General features: G+C 30.0%; 1 protein-coding gene across 1 annotated transcript in view; it reads right to left on the bottom strand.

Moving 5' to 3' along the window:
• Nucleotides 1-299: 299 nt before the first annotated feature.
• Nucleotides 300-20,039, bottom strand: part of LOC143046610 (ubiquitin carboxyl-terminal hydrolase 24-like) — a 64,281-nt gene continuing 44,541 nt past the window's right edge. The window contains exons 46-59 of the mRNA XM_076219756.1: nt 19,656-19,857; nt 18,963-19,066; nt 18,053-18,166; nt 17,309-17,412; nt 17,057-17,172; nt 16,243-16,335; nt 14,577-14,688; nt 11,375-11,493; nt 8,165-8,284; nt 7,907-7,972; nt 6,555-6,645; nt 5,751-5,905; nt 4,588-4,677; nt 300-3,641 (exon numbers count right to left, since the gene is read on the bottom strand). Of these exons, the coding sequence (XP_076075871.1) occupies nt 3,456-3,641; nt 4,588-4,677; nt 5,751-5,905; nt 6,555-6,645; nt 7,907-7,972; nt 8,165-8,284; nt 11,375-11,493; nt 14,577-14,688; nt 16,243-16,335; nt 17,057-17,172; nt 17,309-17,412; nt 18,053-18,166; nt 18,963-19,066; nt 19,656-19,857 (1,672 nt within the window). The 3' untranslated portion in view covers nt 300-3,455. The remainder of the gene's footprint in view (nt 3,642-4,587; nt 4,678-5,750; nt 5,906-6,554; nt 6,646-7,906; nt 7,973-8,164; nt 8,285-11,374; nt 11,494-14,576; nt 14,689-16,242; nt 16,336-17,056; nt 17,173-17,308; nt 17,413-18,052; nt 18,167-18,962; nt 19,067-19,655; nt 19,858-20,039) is intronic.

The following is a 20,039-nucleotide window of genomic DNA, read 5'->3' as shown; positions in this document are numbered from 1 at the left end:
CACTTGCAGAGGCAGATTTAGGGGGAGGCCCAGGGGGCCTGCCCCCCCCTTTTTCTTGAAAAAAAAAATATGGTTGATTATTGATTATATTAGGAATCACTGAAGCTTGAACTGAGCGGGTCCCTTCTTAGGAAGTCAGTGGGCCCCCACTTATGAAGATTTTTCTTTTATTTGTGCACAAATCATTCTCATTATTTTTTCATGATATTGTTAATCAAGGTGTTTTTTTTGTTTGTTGATGAAATAAACAGAAATATAAAGAAGAAACTTTCAGTAACCATGAAAAAAAAACAAAGTACTTTTGTTTGTAAATATTTTATTGAATGACATCGAATCATGATGTTTTCTCTTTTGTAAGATTATTTATTTACATAACAGACATCAGAACAAAATATACATAATTATTCTGTTGTTGCAATTTTCGCTACAAAATCCATAACTTATATTAAATGTTTCAATCACAATTTAATAAATAATATGCTAAATAAATCTTTTACTATTGTTCATCTAAACTGCAGCAGAATATCTAAAAACTTACCTTAAATACAGATAATCCACAATTTAATATAAATATTTTCACTTTTGTCAGGAGAAAATTGTAAAAAGAAATTTATGTGTTAATGAATTCATCCAATAATAATTTGCTATTACATTTGAATAATGCATATACAGAAAATCAACAACCCTTTGCATCCATTTGAAATTCAGTGCACCAATATACTGTGGATTCATTATTACCGGTATTTGTGGAATACTAATTTTTGTTAATTTCAAAACAATAGGCGTACCACATATTTTAATTTCTACGAAACACAATTTTTTCTAAAGCAAAGAATGAAGACTTAGCCAAAACTAAGATATCAAGTACCCATGAAAATACATTTTTTATCAATCCACAGAAAATAAATGAATCTACAGTAGACTGAATCCACAGTAGACTGAATTGATTTAATACTTACTTAGTATACACAGTAAGGCAGCCAGCATTATAATATAATATATATTATCAACTCATCAAATTAAATATACAAGAAAATACAACCTTGAAATTGTTTAAGGACAAGGTACAACTAGGAGCAATGTTGCTACTATCAGATAAGTTTTTCATGACCTATATTATTGAAAACTAAAGTAAAAAAAATAATTGTATTATCTCTCAACTTTTCAAACTTGTATTAAACAAGGTGAGCATGTGGACATATCTCTAGCCAATCATCACATGTTTCTTGTTTTTCTTATTTGAAGTATCTGTATGAATTTACATTATAGATCATGAGATACATAGAATCAAAACTATACTTTGTCATTTTCTACTTTCTGCGATATAAAAAAATGAAGCTTTTTTTTCTTCAATACCTCACTAAAATACAACCATCAAAAGTACCTAAAAGTAAATAGAACTGTGAAAGATAAGTTCAGAACCTACCCGGCAATACTGTTAGAATATTGATGTCTTTTAAAATGTGGATTGGGATTACATTTGTTTATGCATATCATCAGGTAGTGCTCTTTGTAAAAGTTTCATTGATATCTATAGAGCAACTTTGGAGGAGTTAATCTTACAAGGCACATGAACAGGGTGCATTCCAGAGGCCCTAAAATCTTGTTTGCTTGTGTATATAAAGATTATTCACAACAGGAAATTCACAAACTTATTATTTGACATGCTACAGATGAAGCAGACAAACTTTGGTTTCAATCCGTAAAGCAGTTTTACAGGAGAAGATTTAATAGAAAAGTTTACAGATGGAAGGACTCAAAGTGATGACAAAAGCTCAAACTGCCCTTCCAATTTTCAGTTTTTTTCTATAATCTTATTTATTTATAAAATTACTAGCTAATTATTTGCTTTGAATGAACAATTTTGTTACAGGTTGGTAAAAAGAGGCTATACTTAGATCAGTACTGAAATCAACAATTTATTTAATTGAAAAGTAGATGAATTTATTTTTGATAATATATTCATATGCATCAAAATAATAATATATAAAGTATTTTTTTTAACCAAGACATGCAATTTAATCAATTAGCAACACATTTATTTCAAACAATAACATACAGCTGTACATAACAAAAATATATAACAGAAGCCTGTACAAATATCATGCAAAATTAGTACAAATTCATCCAAGAGACAGCTTTGCAATAGGAAAGAAATTAACAAGTATAGAACAAAGAAACATCTCTCAAAAATAGTATATTAAGTATCTATTCAAAGTAAAGATAAGAGTAAATAACTTTTTATTTAAAAACAAAATGTAACATATTTCTTTTGTCAGAGAAAATTATAACTAAAAAACAAAAATAATTTCATAGTATTCTGTACAAGAAATCAACAAAATCCTACATTTTTTTTTACATTTTCCATAACTTGAAATCGATAAATTTCATGCAAAATTTTCTGCTGTATGACCCTATTGATTTTAAGATTGATATCAAGGTTACAAACTATTTATGGATTATGCATTGTTGCAAAAATGTTTAATACATTTTTGTACAAGCTTTTTTTTTGAACATTTCCTTATATTACAAGTTTGTGTTTCTAACAAAAAAGGGATGTGTTTTCATTAAAAAACAATTGGATATAACCGCACTTGTATTGCACAAATACAAACACAGTGCAATATCTTAAAAACATTTAATGTTATTTGATTGATCAATTTGAAATCTAATTTCTGTTGTGCATAAATAATCCCAAAACAATGTAAAAATTTGTGTTTGAAACACTGAAAATAACTTTCAATTCTTCAATGTTTTTCTACCTTTGATAAGTCTAGATACCATGTGTGATGAATAAATAACATATTTTCAAAACAATGCTTGACAATTCAAAATGTACAATCAAAATGTGTACCACACACAAAGATTTAACACACACAAAAACATTATGTAACTTTTAAACTTTTAGATGACCAAAATCTTGTTTAAGGCAAATCCTCTGTATTAAGACGTAAAATAGGTTAATCTGTGATGCCTTTTTTGAAATGCAGGAAATAATTTTCAACTTGGTATGTCATATGTTTAAACAATAGCTTTCTAGAACAAAAACCATATTGTTTTGTGTTTATAACAATATACCCCAATAAAAGGTTGACTTTTTCATAAATAGCCTGTCAAAAAGATGTAATGAATTGTATTATGTCAAATTATTCATATACATTCAATTGATAATTTGACATAAGAATAATCTATTATTGAAAATTTACCACAAACATTAAAACAGGTTATTTTGACAAAACTGTTACATGTTTATCATTCATTTACACTTGGAATGAAACAATACAAATGTTGTACTTCTACTATACACATAAGGCTATAAATAGAAAGAATACTTTTTATCAGCACTATAAGTTTTTTGAGTAGATCACAAAGACAAAATTAACAATTAAACAAATTAACAATTGTATATTACTAAGAAATAAATGGTTTCAACAATATGATCTATGCCCCTTGTTTTAATTGCCTCCTTTTGGTTCTTTTTGTTCCTCCACAGTTGACATGTGCGTGTCACTACTAGTATAAGTCACAGTTTCTTTCTCCGTGTCTACTTCGGCACGATTTCCATTAGTATCCATATCAGATTGAAAGCCTTCCTGGGATTCTATCTCAGTCAGTAATGCTTTGGCTTCTTCTAGTGTTGACTGTAAAAATATAAAATGTTATCAGATTTCAAACAAATTGCTCAATACTGTGGACAAATTAATTATATAAATATCAATTTTCATTGATTTAAGAATATTATAATTTTTCATGAATATTTGATATAGTGATTTTGACTTATTCTGCAAACAGATCTTATCTTTAAAAAAAAAATAACATTGTTCACCGAACCATGAAATAAGTTCAAGAACAGGTGAACCCTGTCTGATGGACATGTTTATCTTGTAATGGTTTAATACGCTACTTTACCTATTAACCAATTTCCAGGGTTTTTTTTTTACGATTAAGTGAAAGATTTTGACCAAATTTTGACCCAAGGTAAATCTGTGAAAATGAAGTTTTTGAAATGCACAAATGTGAAAGTTGTCTGTTTTTTTCTTATAATATTTAAGAAACATCCCAGGTAACTTAACATTGATGACTGAACCATGAAATGAGGTCAAGATCAAATGACAAAAATTGACTTTAAACTGCAAATAAATCATTGATAGTGTTTAACCTACAAACACACATCTCAATTTTTCCTAAGAGTTCCAATTTCCCCTGTGTTGCAATTATTTAATGTTTCCAAGGGGCATAACTTTTTTTAAAAAGTTGATCACCCACCATAATAGAACTTGTCTAAGATATTGTTGACATTAACCAATAGCATTAGTTAAAAATCTGGCAAAGAATTGCACCTATGAGAGCACTAACAAGACTGGATAGACAGAAAGCCTGTATTTCCTGCCCCCTGCAACACATTAAGCAGGGGACAAAAAAAAAGAGTTGTTAAGATTACATCAAATTTGTCCTTTCTATACTTTTTTCCTATAAATCAGTTTTCAAAATAATTATGATTGAGAATTTCTAATGACATCAATCCAAATCTATATGATATAATTTTTTGGGGAAATATATTAAAGTGCTGCTATGTTGTAATATTACCTGTGCACTTATGGTTCTCTGGAATGACTTTCTGTTAGAGTCTTCATTAGATACTGTAGATGTGATGGCAGGACTCCAATACTCTGACATCTAAATTGAAACCATTATCATTATTCCATTAAAATGATATGCCTTAATGACATAATTCCTGTTTTTATAGAACATAAGGATTAATAAAAGAGGAGCACAGATGTTTATAATTTACTGCTCATGCAAAAAAATATGTGCACTACATCTAATGAGTTAGATAAATAGATTTAATTTACCTTTAATTTCATACACAATCAAGGGGAGATAACTCAAATTAGTTTCAAACTATTTCATTTTGCATAGATAAATTATTCATCAAATTTGAATTTATTTATACTAACATCTCTTTACTGATTGATCAGAAAAACAGTAAAATGATGCATAATTTTCAATTGACTTAAAATGAAGATTTGACAGAGTCTGTTATAGTATTATATTTGAAGTATTAATTTACAAATTAAGTTTTCAGATAACCAGCTCCAGATGTGGTAGCATAAACATACCTTTTATTATTTTAATAATCAAAAAGGCAACACATATCACCTTGGATTATAAACCAAAATTGAGATTTGTTTGATGATGATTGAATGTTTTACTGTAAATTATTTTTATTATCTTACAAGTCTCCATTATTCTCTATACTTTATTACCCCATTTTTCTCTATTCTTAATTTTTTTGCTCCATGATTCTCTATTTTGTTCATTCCAATCAAACCATAATTTATCATTATAATACAGCAATATAACACTACTTGCCTATTATAAATAATACTGACCTTCTTTCTGAGAGAAAAGTATGTTAGTCACATATGTTACAATCTATTTTCTTACTTTTTTCTTAAGCCAGTTGACTAACCATTGCCATTTGGATTGGATATGTATGAGGTATTCCTTCAGAGGATCACATTTTTTTAGCCACACTAAGAACTTACCTTTTTCTTAAGCCAGTTGACTGACCATTGCCATTTGGATTGGATATGTATGAGGTATTCCTTCAGAGGATCACATTTTTTTAGCCACACTAAGAACTTACCTTTTTCTTCAGCCAGTTGACTGACCATTGCCATTTGGATGGGATCTGTATAAGGTATTCCTTCAGAGGAATAAATTTGCCACACTAACTAAGAACTTACCTTTTTCTTCAGCCAGTTGACTGACCATTGCCATTTGGATGGAATCTGTATGAGGTATTCCTTCAAAGGATTACATTTGTTAGCCACACTGACTAAGAACTTGATGCAGGAATAAGATCGCCTACTGTCATTCATATGATTAGATCTTACAACAGCTGAAATGAATTAAAATATATTTACTATGGATCATATATTATTTTTAAATTATTAATTTTCTTTCATCTTTAGTGGCATATTAGTGAACTTAACTTTTTTAAATGTTCTACAATATACATTTTTTCTATAATTTTGCATGAAGAATTTGTCAAAACCTTGAACTCAAGTTTCTTTCTCTAAGCATGAACATTGCATTGTATCCATGAAAAATAAAATGATACACATATTGATACATAATGCAATGGCAAAGTCCATGATTTTTCATGGACACCTAAAAATAATATGTTGAATCATAAACACACAAAAATAGGTCAAGGAGGTGCATATTACGATAATCTGGTGAAAGTTTTAAGTAAGTTGCTTTGAATTCTGATCATGGGTTAAGGCAGAGAGCTGATGCAAGTATGTACTTAAGCATGAGGAAATAACAATTAGGTCAAAATAAAACCCAAGTCATTCTGATATAGTACATTATAATTCTAAGATTGTGTGAAATCTTATCAAGCTGTTCAGGAAAGTTGCAGATGCAAAAGTTGGATGGACAAACTCCCACATCACTATATACCACCTGCCTCAGAAAGTGGGGTATAATAAACCTGTATATTGTATATCAATATTTTTCATGCATATCTTTAACCTAATACCTACCGAGTAGACCCTCATATTCTGTACCAGCTTCATCAATATAACCATCTACTACTATCTGTAATCTTTCAGTCTGTATAGGGTCTTCTAACGTCTGCAAAATAATGTTGAAATATATTTGTGAGTTTATCAATACATTTCACTATTCTATTTAAGGTGAAACAATTAGCTAACAACAATTCAATATGAAAACTGTTGAATTCATGACACTCTAGTAGTCAAAAATGTTCTTACAACTATTATCACAAAATTTTGTACCAGAAAAAAAAACTTGTAAGTCATGACCAATTCAACATTAAATGAGATCAATCTTAACTGCTAGATTTTTTTTAAAATGAGCCACATCAAAGTTGCTGGTATCTAAGATGTAAAAATCGATGCGACTAGATCAGATTTGAAAAAAAAAGAAAAAGAAAAAGAAATAATCACTTATTGATTACAGCTCAATGGGGAACACTTCATTTACAGGGTTCAATTTTGTCTCTTAAACAGAGGCCAATGTGGACTAACTTTTTCAATTGGCTACCAAATTTAAATGTTGGTGGTCAGGTGGACCACCAATTTATTAAAACATCTGCACATTTAAGGTAGATAGAATGTCTTCCTTCATCTTGGATTTGGAAATACCAGAAAACAAGGTTAGATCTTTAATTAAATGTGCAAATTTTGAGAGTAGTAGTAAATTCATGTGTAAGAACTTTCATTTCATTATAGAACATGACATGTTATATCATTTTTATGGTTGTATTTTACAAAAAAACAGAAAACTTTTGTTTGATTATTTTTTTTTTCACATTTGCCACTTAAGGGGAGGCAACTCAAATGCAAGGGCAGATAATTCAGATAAAGGGACGTCTACAATAGAACGTGTTAGGAATTTATCTATTTTATATGTAGCAAGAAAACAGGCCCGGTGACCCCAATTTTTCTTTTCTTAACTGAAAGCATACTATTAAACCTATCTTCTCAAACGTTATCTCAAAATTCTAAGATGCTTTATTGCAGAAAATTGGGTTTTCCATGCATAATCTATACAAATCTGTCAATTTTGTACACCCGTGTAGCGTGAAAATAAGCCCTGTGGCCCATTATTTTTATGATTTCTTTTTAAAAAGCACGATATAAACTACATTTTGGCAAATTATTAAAAAATTGTATAGATTATAATCTACCTTAATTCAATTGTTTGGCCACTTAATTTTTAACACTGGTGGCCAAATTTGTTTCAAACTGCTATTTTTATGCTATTCTGTTTATGATAATCATTTCTTTTCAAGAAAAAACAATTCTAATATGGGAAATGAAACTCTTTGTTGACATGGAAATTCAGCAAACCATGTAACCTGTTAACTTACCAGTAAATCTTCCAGCAGTGTAAAAATTGGTTTCAACTCATTTGATGGGGCTGTAGAATACTGGTGCTGCAAAAAAAAAATCACAATATATTATAATCATTATATATCAAAAGATCCAATGGTGATGCATGCAGAAAATTACAGAAATTTACATAGAAATCAACAAGTTAATTAATTTGTGGTTTAATACCAATCTTATATATTAATCTTAGCTCTATAATTTCACCGATATTCTAATTTGTTTCTACACATACATACCATAACATATTTCAGAACTAGTCGACTAAAATCAGCATTACAAAAGCTACATTGTATTAGCATGTCTGCTATACAATTATAGTTGTGATTGCCTGTTACTTCTCTCACTGCATGGACAACCTGAAAATAAGCAACAACTAGGATATAAAAACAAAATCTTGTAATTGTAAAAACTTCTTTCTTAAATGCTGACTTCTATATATACATAGTTTATATTGTGGATTCATTCATTTTTGTGGGTACTAATTTTTGTGGGTACTAATTTTTGTGGGTACTAATTTTTGTGGGTACTAATTTTTCGTGGATTGAGGAAACTTTCATGGATATTTAATTTCGTGGTTTTACTTAGGGCTATTCCAGAAAAAAATGTATGTGGGGGTTGGAAGGCAGTTTTTGTCAGCACCCGCCACCCAGACAATTGTAATTGAGAATTATAGTGCATTATACTGTGAAAAGTTGCTCTGATACCCATCACCCATGTATTATTAATATAATGTGCCTTCCAACCCCCCCCCCCTTCCCCCCCCCCATACATTTTTTTCTGGAATAGCCCTTAGGTATGCATACAAGCCAATACAAAATTTGTAATTTGTCGAACTTTTAAATTTGTGGTTCACCTGTAACCACGAAATCAATGAAAATTGGCATCCCATGAATTATAATGAATCCATAGTAATGTAACGGATTTCGGCCTCGTTGTTCAACAGTTTGTGTCCCCTCCCCCTTTTCACTTTTTATCAAGTTAAATCTCTGTTTAAACCGTATTGGATACTTATAAATTTTTGAATATGTTTCTTTTTTATTAGAATAAGTTATCTTAGATATTTATTATGAACAGTAACTTGAGCAAAGATAAAAATAACGTCAAGTTCCACCTGAAACTGAGTCGCCTTTCTATTTATTTTTGTAGTGTAAATACAGAATTTCCTTATACTGGACCTACCTTTATATATTTATTGATGATTGTGTTATGTTGTTTTAATCTCTATATATAATTATATTGAGTGAATTAGTTAACCTGGTCAAGTTTCTAGAGACTCAGAGTCTCTCTTTTTCCTTGTAATGTCCGCCATGTTTACTTGAGTCGCTTTACCGTAAACCGTCAAAGTGCACTGTCGTGAACGGCAATATTACGTTGAAATAGTCTTTCGAGTCTCTTTTGACGTCAATATGAAGTCTTTTAAGTCTTTTTGTTGTATATATATTGCACTACCATTGAGCGTGTTAGTCGTGATCGGACTACCGTGGCAAAAGGTTGTTTACAATCACAAGCCTAATAATAAATCCTTTTTCACTGTAACTTACAATTTGAGTCTTGCACTTTTAAAAGGTTAGGAAATATTTTGTCAGAGTTTTACTTTATGTAAAACATAGATTTATAATTTTATATTATAAGAGACTCTAAAGATTAGAGATCATTAGACGTACAAAAAGTTATATACTGAAAAGTACAGAAAAGTCAGAAATATAAAATATTCCATATTTTATACAGAGACTCACCGACGCAGTCTTGAGTCTTAAAGTCGCTATTCAATAAGACGTCAATATAGTTTTTCTTCAGAGAAAGTAACAGTTAAAGTTATTCTTGTATTATTTACTCGATATACCAATAGTATAGAAACTGCAATTATTAACGATTCTTTACATATATATTACGAAGTCGAATATTCACAAAAAGTACAGTAAAACCCGGAGTCGCAACTTATACATTGGAGAAGTCGACATAACTTATATAATTATTGAGATTTCTATAATTACTTGTTAATAAGATTGTTTATTTAATACATGTGTATATAGAACTTGACCAGAGTACTCACTAGCTTGCATACTATTTTAGTGTTATTTATTGTGTTGATCTGATGTAAAAAGAGATACAATATTGAATTTGTCTGAATTACATATATATATAACTGATCATAGTAACACTTAATTAAATCATTAACTTTAAACGAATTATTTATTTCTGTCTTCTGAAACAACGCATCTTTAAATACACCTATTGGATTACAGGGTTGAGTTAACCCAAGGGAGCAGTCATTTGAAACAGTATTTATTGCCGAGTATTAGTTTGTCTAGCGAATTGTCTAGTTTTGTCAGTGGGTCAGAGTTTCACTTCTGGGTAACGAAAACGCTATAGCAACACAGAGCGAAAACGTTACAGTAATATTAACATTTATAATAGGTGTTTAAATAAAAACAAGTGCTAATCTTTTATTGACTGAAAGATGAATGATTCATCATGCAGTCTGCACCAAAAGCTTTTTCAACTACCAGTCCGAAAACCAATATTCTGACATTTTTTTTATTGGTCCAAACAAATTTTTGAAAATACTTACTAGCCTGAATGAAATTTAACTAGTCTGGGGCATCGGTCGGACTAGTGGCTAACCATGCAGACTGTGACATGTTTCCAATTTATATGAAAACAACTAATAGATATTAAAACAACCAATGATTAAAAAATTATTATCTTCACCCATTTAATTAACCTTAACCAAAACTTTTCATATAGTTCTTGACTTTGCACAATCAGTTATGATTTCAAAAATCACTATTAGATTAATCTAAAAAAGTAGCTTGAAATAATTTATTGTAAATATGGATAATTGATACAAACATGTAATAAATTGTTATCCCATAAAATACTTTATCTCCTTATTTTCATACGTAAAATTATTGAAATTATATAAGAAATATTTTACAAGCTACATGTATCCTTCATGACTCAGGATTTCTTGCCAGATGTTAAAGCTCATGTTGACACAAATAAAACGATGACAACTGACCTATTACAGATTGATGATAATCTGACCATATAAGAATGTTTGTCAAACTTAGCATTGACCTTCAAATATGACTTTTCATGTTTAATAAAAATAACAGTTTTCTAAGCCTGCTAATTTTTCACACTTCGTGGTACCCCAGAAACCAGTTTATACAAGATCTACTTGAAAATAATTGAACTTCAGTTATTAGGTTTAAAAATAAATCCTACTCATAGGAAGCTGACAGGCATATGACATTGACAAAAGGTCTTTAAAGTTTTTGTTTAAGTTGGGATATAATAATATATAAAATATAAAGCACATAAATACATTAATTTCTTGAAAGAATAAAAAAGTGATAAAAATCATTCATAAATACATAAAGTAAGCAAAGAAGGACTTTTTTAAGTAAAGATTTCATATTTTTTATTCCCAAGATACCAACCTCCCCGATATATCTGTTAGACTCTGGACCAAACACATACTGTTCCATATCTGGTGACAACCTCAGAACTTTTGATGGACTCACAGTTGTAGGTTTACGTACAGGAAAATCACCAGGTTCTAAAAATCACAATTTAATATAAAGTTAAATTTATGATGACAGACTGATATATTTTAATTTGTTTACCAGCAAGACATTACAAATTTTTATGATTCTGTCCTATTTAATCTTTGTTTTGTTGATAACTGTGTAATTAAATGTCAAACTGTATATTTATTAAACTAAGAAACCATAGAGAGCAAGCGCACCTACTCCTCATCCCAACTTCTTACTAGAGAAACAACTTCTCTGCACAAATGTTAGGCTATTTCTAGTATGTGACGTTGACCTCAATGTAAAATCTTTTTTATTATATGTAACTAAATAGGTTAGTTTGGTTGTAATCAAAAGTAAGATTCTTGGGTCATTATACAGGCAATTTAATTACCTGTACCTTTACTACACCTTTTGCCCAAACTCTAACTGTGTTTAAAGGGGCACTAGCTACGAGATCTATAAACAAGAATGTGTCCATAGTACACGGATGCCCCACTCCCACTATCATTTTCTATGTTCAGTGGACAGTGAAATTGGGGTCAAAACTTTAATTTGGAATTAAAATTAGAAAGATCATATCATAGGGAACATGTGTACTAAGTTTCAAGTTGATGTTACTTTAGCTTCATCAAAAACTACCTTGACCAAAAACTTTAACCTGAACTTTGCACTATCATTTTCTATGTTCAGTGGACCATGAAATTGGGGTCAAAACTATAATTTGGCATTAAAATTAGAAAGATCATATCATGGGGAACATGTGTATTAAGTTTCAAGTTGATTGGACTTCAGCTTCATCAAAAACTACCTCAACCAAAAACTTTAACCGGACGGACGAACGGAGGCACAGACTGACGGACGGACTATCGTAGGTGGGGCATAAAAATCTAAAGTTTGATTTTTTCCTGTTCAATCAATAATGAAAGTAATATAGTGAAATAACAATTTGTTTTTTGCAGCCAAAAAGGTTCAATTTTGTCAAATTACGCTAAGAAACATTGATAATTAGTAATTCACTTGCAAATGAATGTGTCGACCTCTTTCAATCCGTATTCATGTGAACTTCAATTTAACCCCTAGCTAGAGATTGACAACGCATGCATTGTAAGTGTACTGGTTATTTAAAGAAAAAGAATGTCAACAATGAAAGTGAAACTACAGTAAATCATTTGATTTCTAATTCGATGCACATAAAATCATTCTTATACGGTTAAAAACAATGAGAAACATATATTTTTAAACTATAAAATAAAATCAAACAGACCTATAAAAATTCAATTGCACATGTTGGTTTAATCTATTCATATCTTTATTTATGTTTACATCGCTTATATGGTCATCTGAGGTCAAATCGATAGGTAATTAGATGGCATCTGGACTAAAATACACACGAAACGAACCTATATATTATCTACCCCATGCTCTGTAAACTGTTTATTTTAGACTTTTGATAGTTTGGATAAATGTTTTACATTGCTATAAATCAAATATGAGAATTTGAGTCAAATCGGTGACAATGAATTTGACAGCTAGTGCCCCTTTAATTAACCATAATACAAGGTTCATTTTACCGGTATATTTTTTTTTCATTTTTTGCAGAATTTAAATTTCTCACTTCTTTAAGGGCATTCGATACAGTTTTGATCCTGTATTTACAAGTTCGTGAAAATTTGCATATAGGCTATTTTTTACCTGATTAAATCAAATATGTAATAAAAAATATACCTTCATGTGCTACTTTTTGAGTAAAATGAGGTCGAAATTTTGTATATTTGCTCAAAATTCAGATTTGTGGTCGTAATTTCTTTTTCGAAAGAAAGACATAACTTTTTTGTTATAAAAGATAAACACAAATTGTTTTTTGTTAAATAATCGGTAATTTCTGTATTTTATAACTATCCTAAAAAATTATGCATTTTTTATTCAAAAATAACTCATATTTATCAAATGTTCATGAACTGAGGAAAATACATCATTTTTTGCTGCATGTTTATCAAAATTAAAAAAAATCCTCTATTTACAGTTTTATAAAATTTGGGTCACATAATCTCCTTGCAAAATGAAACAAATTGCTGTTTTGAAAAATAGGGGTCCATGAACTCGTTTTCAAATTAAATCAGTTTGAATGATAAAAATCAGTCGAAAAATGCATCTTTTCCCGATATGTCACAGTTTGACGTCGCGAAAATAACATTTTACGTTAGCAACGTCATTACCTTCCCTGTAACTGTATCGTATGCCCTTAAGACAAATCTGTTTTTATCTTGTCCCTCATACAATTCTTCAAATTTTAGTTTATTAGTGAAATTAGTTAAATAAATAATACCTGAAATTTCAAACAGAAGGTTCCAGTTTCTGTTACAAGAACTTGTATAGATTAAAATACCACAGACCTTCACATTTAACTTAACCTTTTCAAACACCTCATTGTGAAAAATAAGTCTTGTGGAAATGAGGTTAATATAAATAGTTTTAAAAGTTAACACCTTGATGTATACACTTATATAGCTCATTTACATCAACAGATTAATATAGATAAACCATGAAAATGAAGTCATAATTGACATAAATGTTTAATATCATAAAGGTATATCCAATCTATGACATTTTCTGAGAATTACAAAATTGAAGTAAATATCAAACTTTGCTCTGAGCTATAAAAAATTATCATTTTCTTTCTACAAATACATTGTGATTTTGTGAACCATCTGCATTATGGGTTTATATCCATATTACAGAAATTCCAATGACTTAGTAAATAGACACTTTTATTTAGTGTCCACAAACAACTCACCACAAGTATCCTTCACAGATAAGTCACAATTTAAGACTCACTAACAACTCACCACAAGTATCTTCCACAGATAAATCACAATTTAAGACTGACTTACAACTCACCACAAGTATCCTTTACAGATAAATCACAATTTAAGACTCACTAACAACTCACCACAAGTATCCTCCACAGATAAATCACAATTTAAGACTGACTTACAACTCACCACAAGTATCCTTTACAGATAAATCACAATTTAAGACTCACTAACAACTCACCACAAGTATCCTTCACAGATAAGTCACAATTTAAGACTCACTAACAACTCACCACATGTATCCTTTACAGATAAGTCACAATTTAAGACTAACAAAGCTATAGTTGCATGGAGATTTCCAAATTCTCTCGACTGAATAGAACTCCATCTCCTGCTAGAAGATTCCTGAAAATTAGAAAAGATTTTCTTTAAATATTTTACAAGATGGTTTTTCTGATAAAGTTGTTGTTCGGTAATATTTGAATAATTTCTTCTGTTCCACTCCCTCTAAATTCCTATTGATCATGTATTTTGTTTGTTGAGGAATAATGATGGACAAGGGTAAAACTATATGGCCCATACCACTTTGTAGTGGGCCATAGAAATATATTATTAATTAACTACACTGTTATTGGACTTAATATGATGAAAACTGCCTATGCAATATAATGTGTAAACTGGGCCAATACAGAATAACTCAGCCAATATAGATTTTTTTCTGTATTGGCCGAGTTATTCTATATTGGCCGAGTTGACACAAGTGCAGGATTTCGGAACGTCTCTAGATTTCACATCGACAGTCACGATAAACACAAACTGAAAGTAAACAGTTGTTTTGAAGACGCAGTTGTCATTTAGTTATCTTAAACATGCTGAAATCAGGCGAAAGACGGTCACATTCATTTAAAAGGTATTTTGAAGGCAGACGATAGAACTATTTCAGGTTTGGGGAACGAGTAGATTATCACAAAGTTCATTTCTTGACGACCTCATAATTTCACGATTGTACACATCGATTTTAAATTAGTTTCTGCATAACACATGCAATGGCAGTACCTTTCCAATTACTATTTATGTGTTGCGTCTAAATTTAAGTTGTAACACTTTATAGTGACTGAAAAGTGTAGAAAAATTCATCAGATGAGAAAATGCTGAAGACACCTGGCCCTGCATCTAATAAAAAGAAACAAACAGAGATTTGGATAGTTCCACTTCAAGGTAAAAATATTTATCTCTTTTGAAATGAAATTAAAACAAGAATGTGTCCTCAGTACACGAATGCCCCACTCGCACTATCATTTTCTATGTTCAGTGGACCGTGAAATTGGGGTAAAATCTCTAATTTGGCATTAAAATTAGAAAGATCATATCATAGGGAACATGTGTACCAAGTTTGAAGTCGATTGGACTTCAACTTCATCAAAAACTACCTCGACCAAAAACTTTAACCTGAAGCGGGACAGACGGACGAACGAACGAACGGACGCACAGACCAGAAAACATAATGCCCCTCTACTATCGTAGGTGGGGCATAAAAATATTGTAACACTGTAGTTAATTAATAAAGATATTATTACGTGTATTTCTGTATTGGCCTTGTTATTGGTCCTCGGCCAGCTGTATTGTCCTGAGGCTTCGCCTCAGGCCAATACAGCAAGCCTCGGACCAATAACAAGGCCAATACAGAAATACTTATGTAATAATATCATATTCTAAACTCACTATCTTTTGACCACCTTTCATCCTGATAATTGTATGGGCCATTTCAATTCAATTAAGGTACTGCAACAATGAAAATGTAATAAGAAAAATTATTTGTTTTAGAAAATATACTTTATGGAAAGGTAACACATACAATTATAAACACAAAATAATGTTTAAACAGCGTATAGCAGTTTTTCTTATATACTTATAATCACAATTACACTCAACAAACTTAAGTTTATCTTTACGACTTACTTGATTTTGTTCAGATGATGGCTGCCCTAGTAGAAAAAATATAAGACGCTGGAATCCTTGTCGTAAAAACATATGTGTGCAAGCTTTGGTCCCCTGAAAAATGTTATTTAAAATAAAAGGCTAAGGAAAAAAGCTTTGGTTTAATAGCAAATATTTCCTAAGAACAGTATGTCCAAAAAAATTCTTTTACTTTGTTTCAAAATAGAAAATATCTAGAAAAAAATAAGAGATAGAACAAACAATTTAAACCGTCAATCTCAATGAGTTATGTGATCTAATAATAATTCAATCATTAACTCTAAATGTGTATAGTGATCAACAACCAATTCAGACATTCAATCTAAAAATCCAATGTTATTTAACAATTCAAGCAGTCAATCTCAATGTGAAATGTGTAATGATGAAAGTAGCAAACAAACATAATCAGGTCTAAAACTGATGTGAATAAGCTATCCCTTTACAAAGTCATTACATATACATGTACCTTGATACAAATATTCAACAAATTATGTGTGCATAGGACACCTTCACATGCTCATACTATCTGATCTAAAACCAAAATCAGGATACATTCCATGATCAGTGAACCAAGAAAATCTGGTCAAAATCCAATTTTGCATATATTCTAAAACTTCACTTCATTACAAATATGTGTATTTTAAAAGTTTCCAGTTAATGTTATCAGAACTTCAAGTTTAACTACTTTAAACCATATCTTCAGTCTGATATGGGACAGAAACAACAGACAGTAAAACAGAAAGGAAAAATAATGCCTCTTCCTAATGATAGCAGGAGGTAACATGTAATAACTTACCAGTTCAACATAGCACCTGAGTACATTAAAATATTGGTTACAGTTTTTACAATGATCTATCACATCTTTGTTCAACATCTGTAGAAGGTGTTCCAGGATTTCGTTAAAATTTTTATCTATCTGTAAGTAGAAAAATGCAGGATTAATAATTTTCTGCAATATGAGGTAAAAGGAAATTACTAACATGAGATTTAACAGGAATATATACTAATCTAAACTTGCTCTACTTCATTCAAACATAAACATTTCAACTTGCCTGTATTCCTCCATGTGAAAAGAAGTTTGACATCATATCCTGTAAAATGGCAGCTATAGTACGTCTGACATCTGAATTAGGGCACTCTAACAAAAATGGTCTGTAAAAAAACATACAATACAATAACTTGCATCAAAATGGTATTGAATAGTATCTAAAATATAACTCCTTAATAATAAGACAGAATGACAAGATGTTGTATATTAATCACTTCTGTTCTAAATATTGTAAATTCAAAAACAATTGTGTTCATTTATTATTATCATTAGATTGGAACAAAGCACAAGTAACAACCAATATAAAGACAAAAGATGCTAATCAAGGAGATTTATACTTCTGTAAAACACAAATGGCTTCATCAACTTATTTCTACAATAAATTAGATAACCATATCATCTGGAATATAGTCTTTAATGGTACTTGACACAAGCAGAAGAGAAGTGGTCAGCAAATCTCATATTTTTGACTGTTTTTAATACTTCTACAAATAAATCTCATATTTTTGACTGTTTCTAATACTTTTACAAATAAATCTCATATCATGCAAAATAAACTTGGTTATTCGTGTAAAAATATAGTTATGGTTTTCTTTCTTTTCGCAGTAATAGTTTTTAATTACAGCCAATTTTTTAATATAAATTTTGACTATTATTTTTGCTTGTGGCATGCATATATCATGTGAACTATTAAACACCAGGAAGATAAAATATATAGACTTATAATAGCAAAACGATACATACTTGATGTAAGCAAAGCCTTCCTCTGTTGACAAATATTGTACCAGCCACATACACGCTTCCTTACATTTGTGTATTAATGTATCAAATACTTCTAACCATTGGTCTAAATCAACTCTGTAATAACAATAACATCATTGTACATTTGTGTATTAATGTATCAAATACTTCTAACCATTCGTCTAAATCAACTCTGTAATAACAATAACATCATTGTACATTTGTGTATTAATGTATCAAATACTTCTAACCATTCGTCTAAATCAACTCTGTAATAACAATAATAATTTTGTAAGAAAATACTGCAAATTAATTCTAACTAAAATACAGATCCTGAGTCCAAGGTTTGCTTACTGCAATTGAAGAGTGGGGATCTGCATTTAATTCAGATTGCTGTAAATTCACAAATTTTTACAAATATGCTACAGAAACTGACAAATTTGGAGGTTCTCATTTAAATTCAGATGATGGTTTAAATTTGTCTAAACACAATTAAGGAAGGAAATATTTGACATAAACAAACACAGGGAGACAAGTCACTCTTGTTTTAAATTAAAAAATAATTAAAACATTTGTATACCAACTGAAAACATCAATTGTTTAACAAATCAAATACCATATTCATTTAGAATTTTCATAACAATTTTAAGTCAGAATTTTAAGTTCACAAGATCATAGCAAAGGAACTTCAATACTTGTTAAATAGTAATTGAATTCAATCTTAATATTTTAATATTGTATGTAAATTGTCTTCTGTGGTTTTTTAAAAGTTTTTTAAAATCGGTTATACTGAAATCTGCTTATTAATAGTTAGTTACTATAAAATACAAGAATCAACTGAATATATTTTGAACTATTATATATTCTTTCAATAATTTCTATACAGCTAAATATTTTTAAGGAAATAAAATACCTTGTTTTTAACTTTGATCGAAAGTATGTATTAAAGACAAATTTAACACCAAGCTGCAATCCCTCAACACACATAGTGGAATAATCCTTTCTGTCAATTTGCTGCTGTAAATAAAAAATCATGTGTTTAAAAAGCAATCTAAAGCATTGAAGTGGGAAAAATATAAATGAAAGGGTCGCCTAAAAACAGTGTATTGTTCTCCACACTCTCTCAATCCTTTAACTTCTTGCTTATCTTTTTAAAAAAATCAAATTTCCAAATGATAGTCTTCCAAATTTCTAGTCCCTTAACAAGAAAAGGACATATAATTTTAAGCATCACTTATTCCAAATAAAGGATTATTGTATTGTCTACTTGATAAATAATAACTTATCACTCCAAAGGTATAACTTTCTGAATTGAAATGGGCGAGTGTTTCTAAGAAAACATGTGCCATCTGTTGGCTCGAACATATATATGCAAAAATAGAAGAGTCTGCTTTTTGGTACTGGAAATCACCAAAATCATACATATAAAAAAATTAAATATCAGTGGCACAACTTCATAATATGTGCAAGTCTGGTTGAATTCCTTCTAGACATTTTAAAGTAATTGTGAAAGTTCAAGACAACAGAATTGATCTCTATGTGTAACCCCAGGGGGATGCTGTCAGGTGACACAAACATACATTTTAAATTTTAAAATACTACATACACAGTTTTTAGCAGCCAAATCCCTGACAAATTTGAAATATTCAGTATTGTAAACATCTCTATTTTTGACAAATGTTAGATTTTCAGCTTGTATGTTTTGATGTATTCTAGCTGGCATATCATCCATAAATATTCCTCTTCTTTCTCCTTTATGTACTAATTCTGTTAATTCCATCAAACTATCAGAATCCATTCTTCCTTTCCTATCAAAAATATACAGGTGTTATGTTTACAATGTAATAATATCACTGTTTTAGAAAGAACATCATTATCTATAACAGTAACTTAAGAATTGTATCAGCAAGAAAATATGTACCATTACTAAACTAGAGGCTCTAAAGAGCCTGTGTCGCTCACCTTGGTCTATGTGAATATTAAACAAAGC

The sequence above is a fragment of the Mytilus galloprovincialis genome, chromosome 1 (assembly GCF_965363235.1).
Source record: "Mytilus galloprovincialis chromosome 1, xbMytGall1.hap1.1, whole genome shotgun sequence".
Taxonomy (NCBI): Eukaryota; Metazoa; Mollusca; class Bivalvia; order Mytilida; family Mytilidae; genus Mytilus; species Mytilus galloprovincialis.
This window is presented reverse-complemented; position numbering and strand designations above follow the sequence as displayed.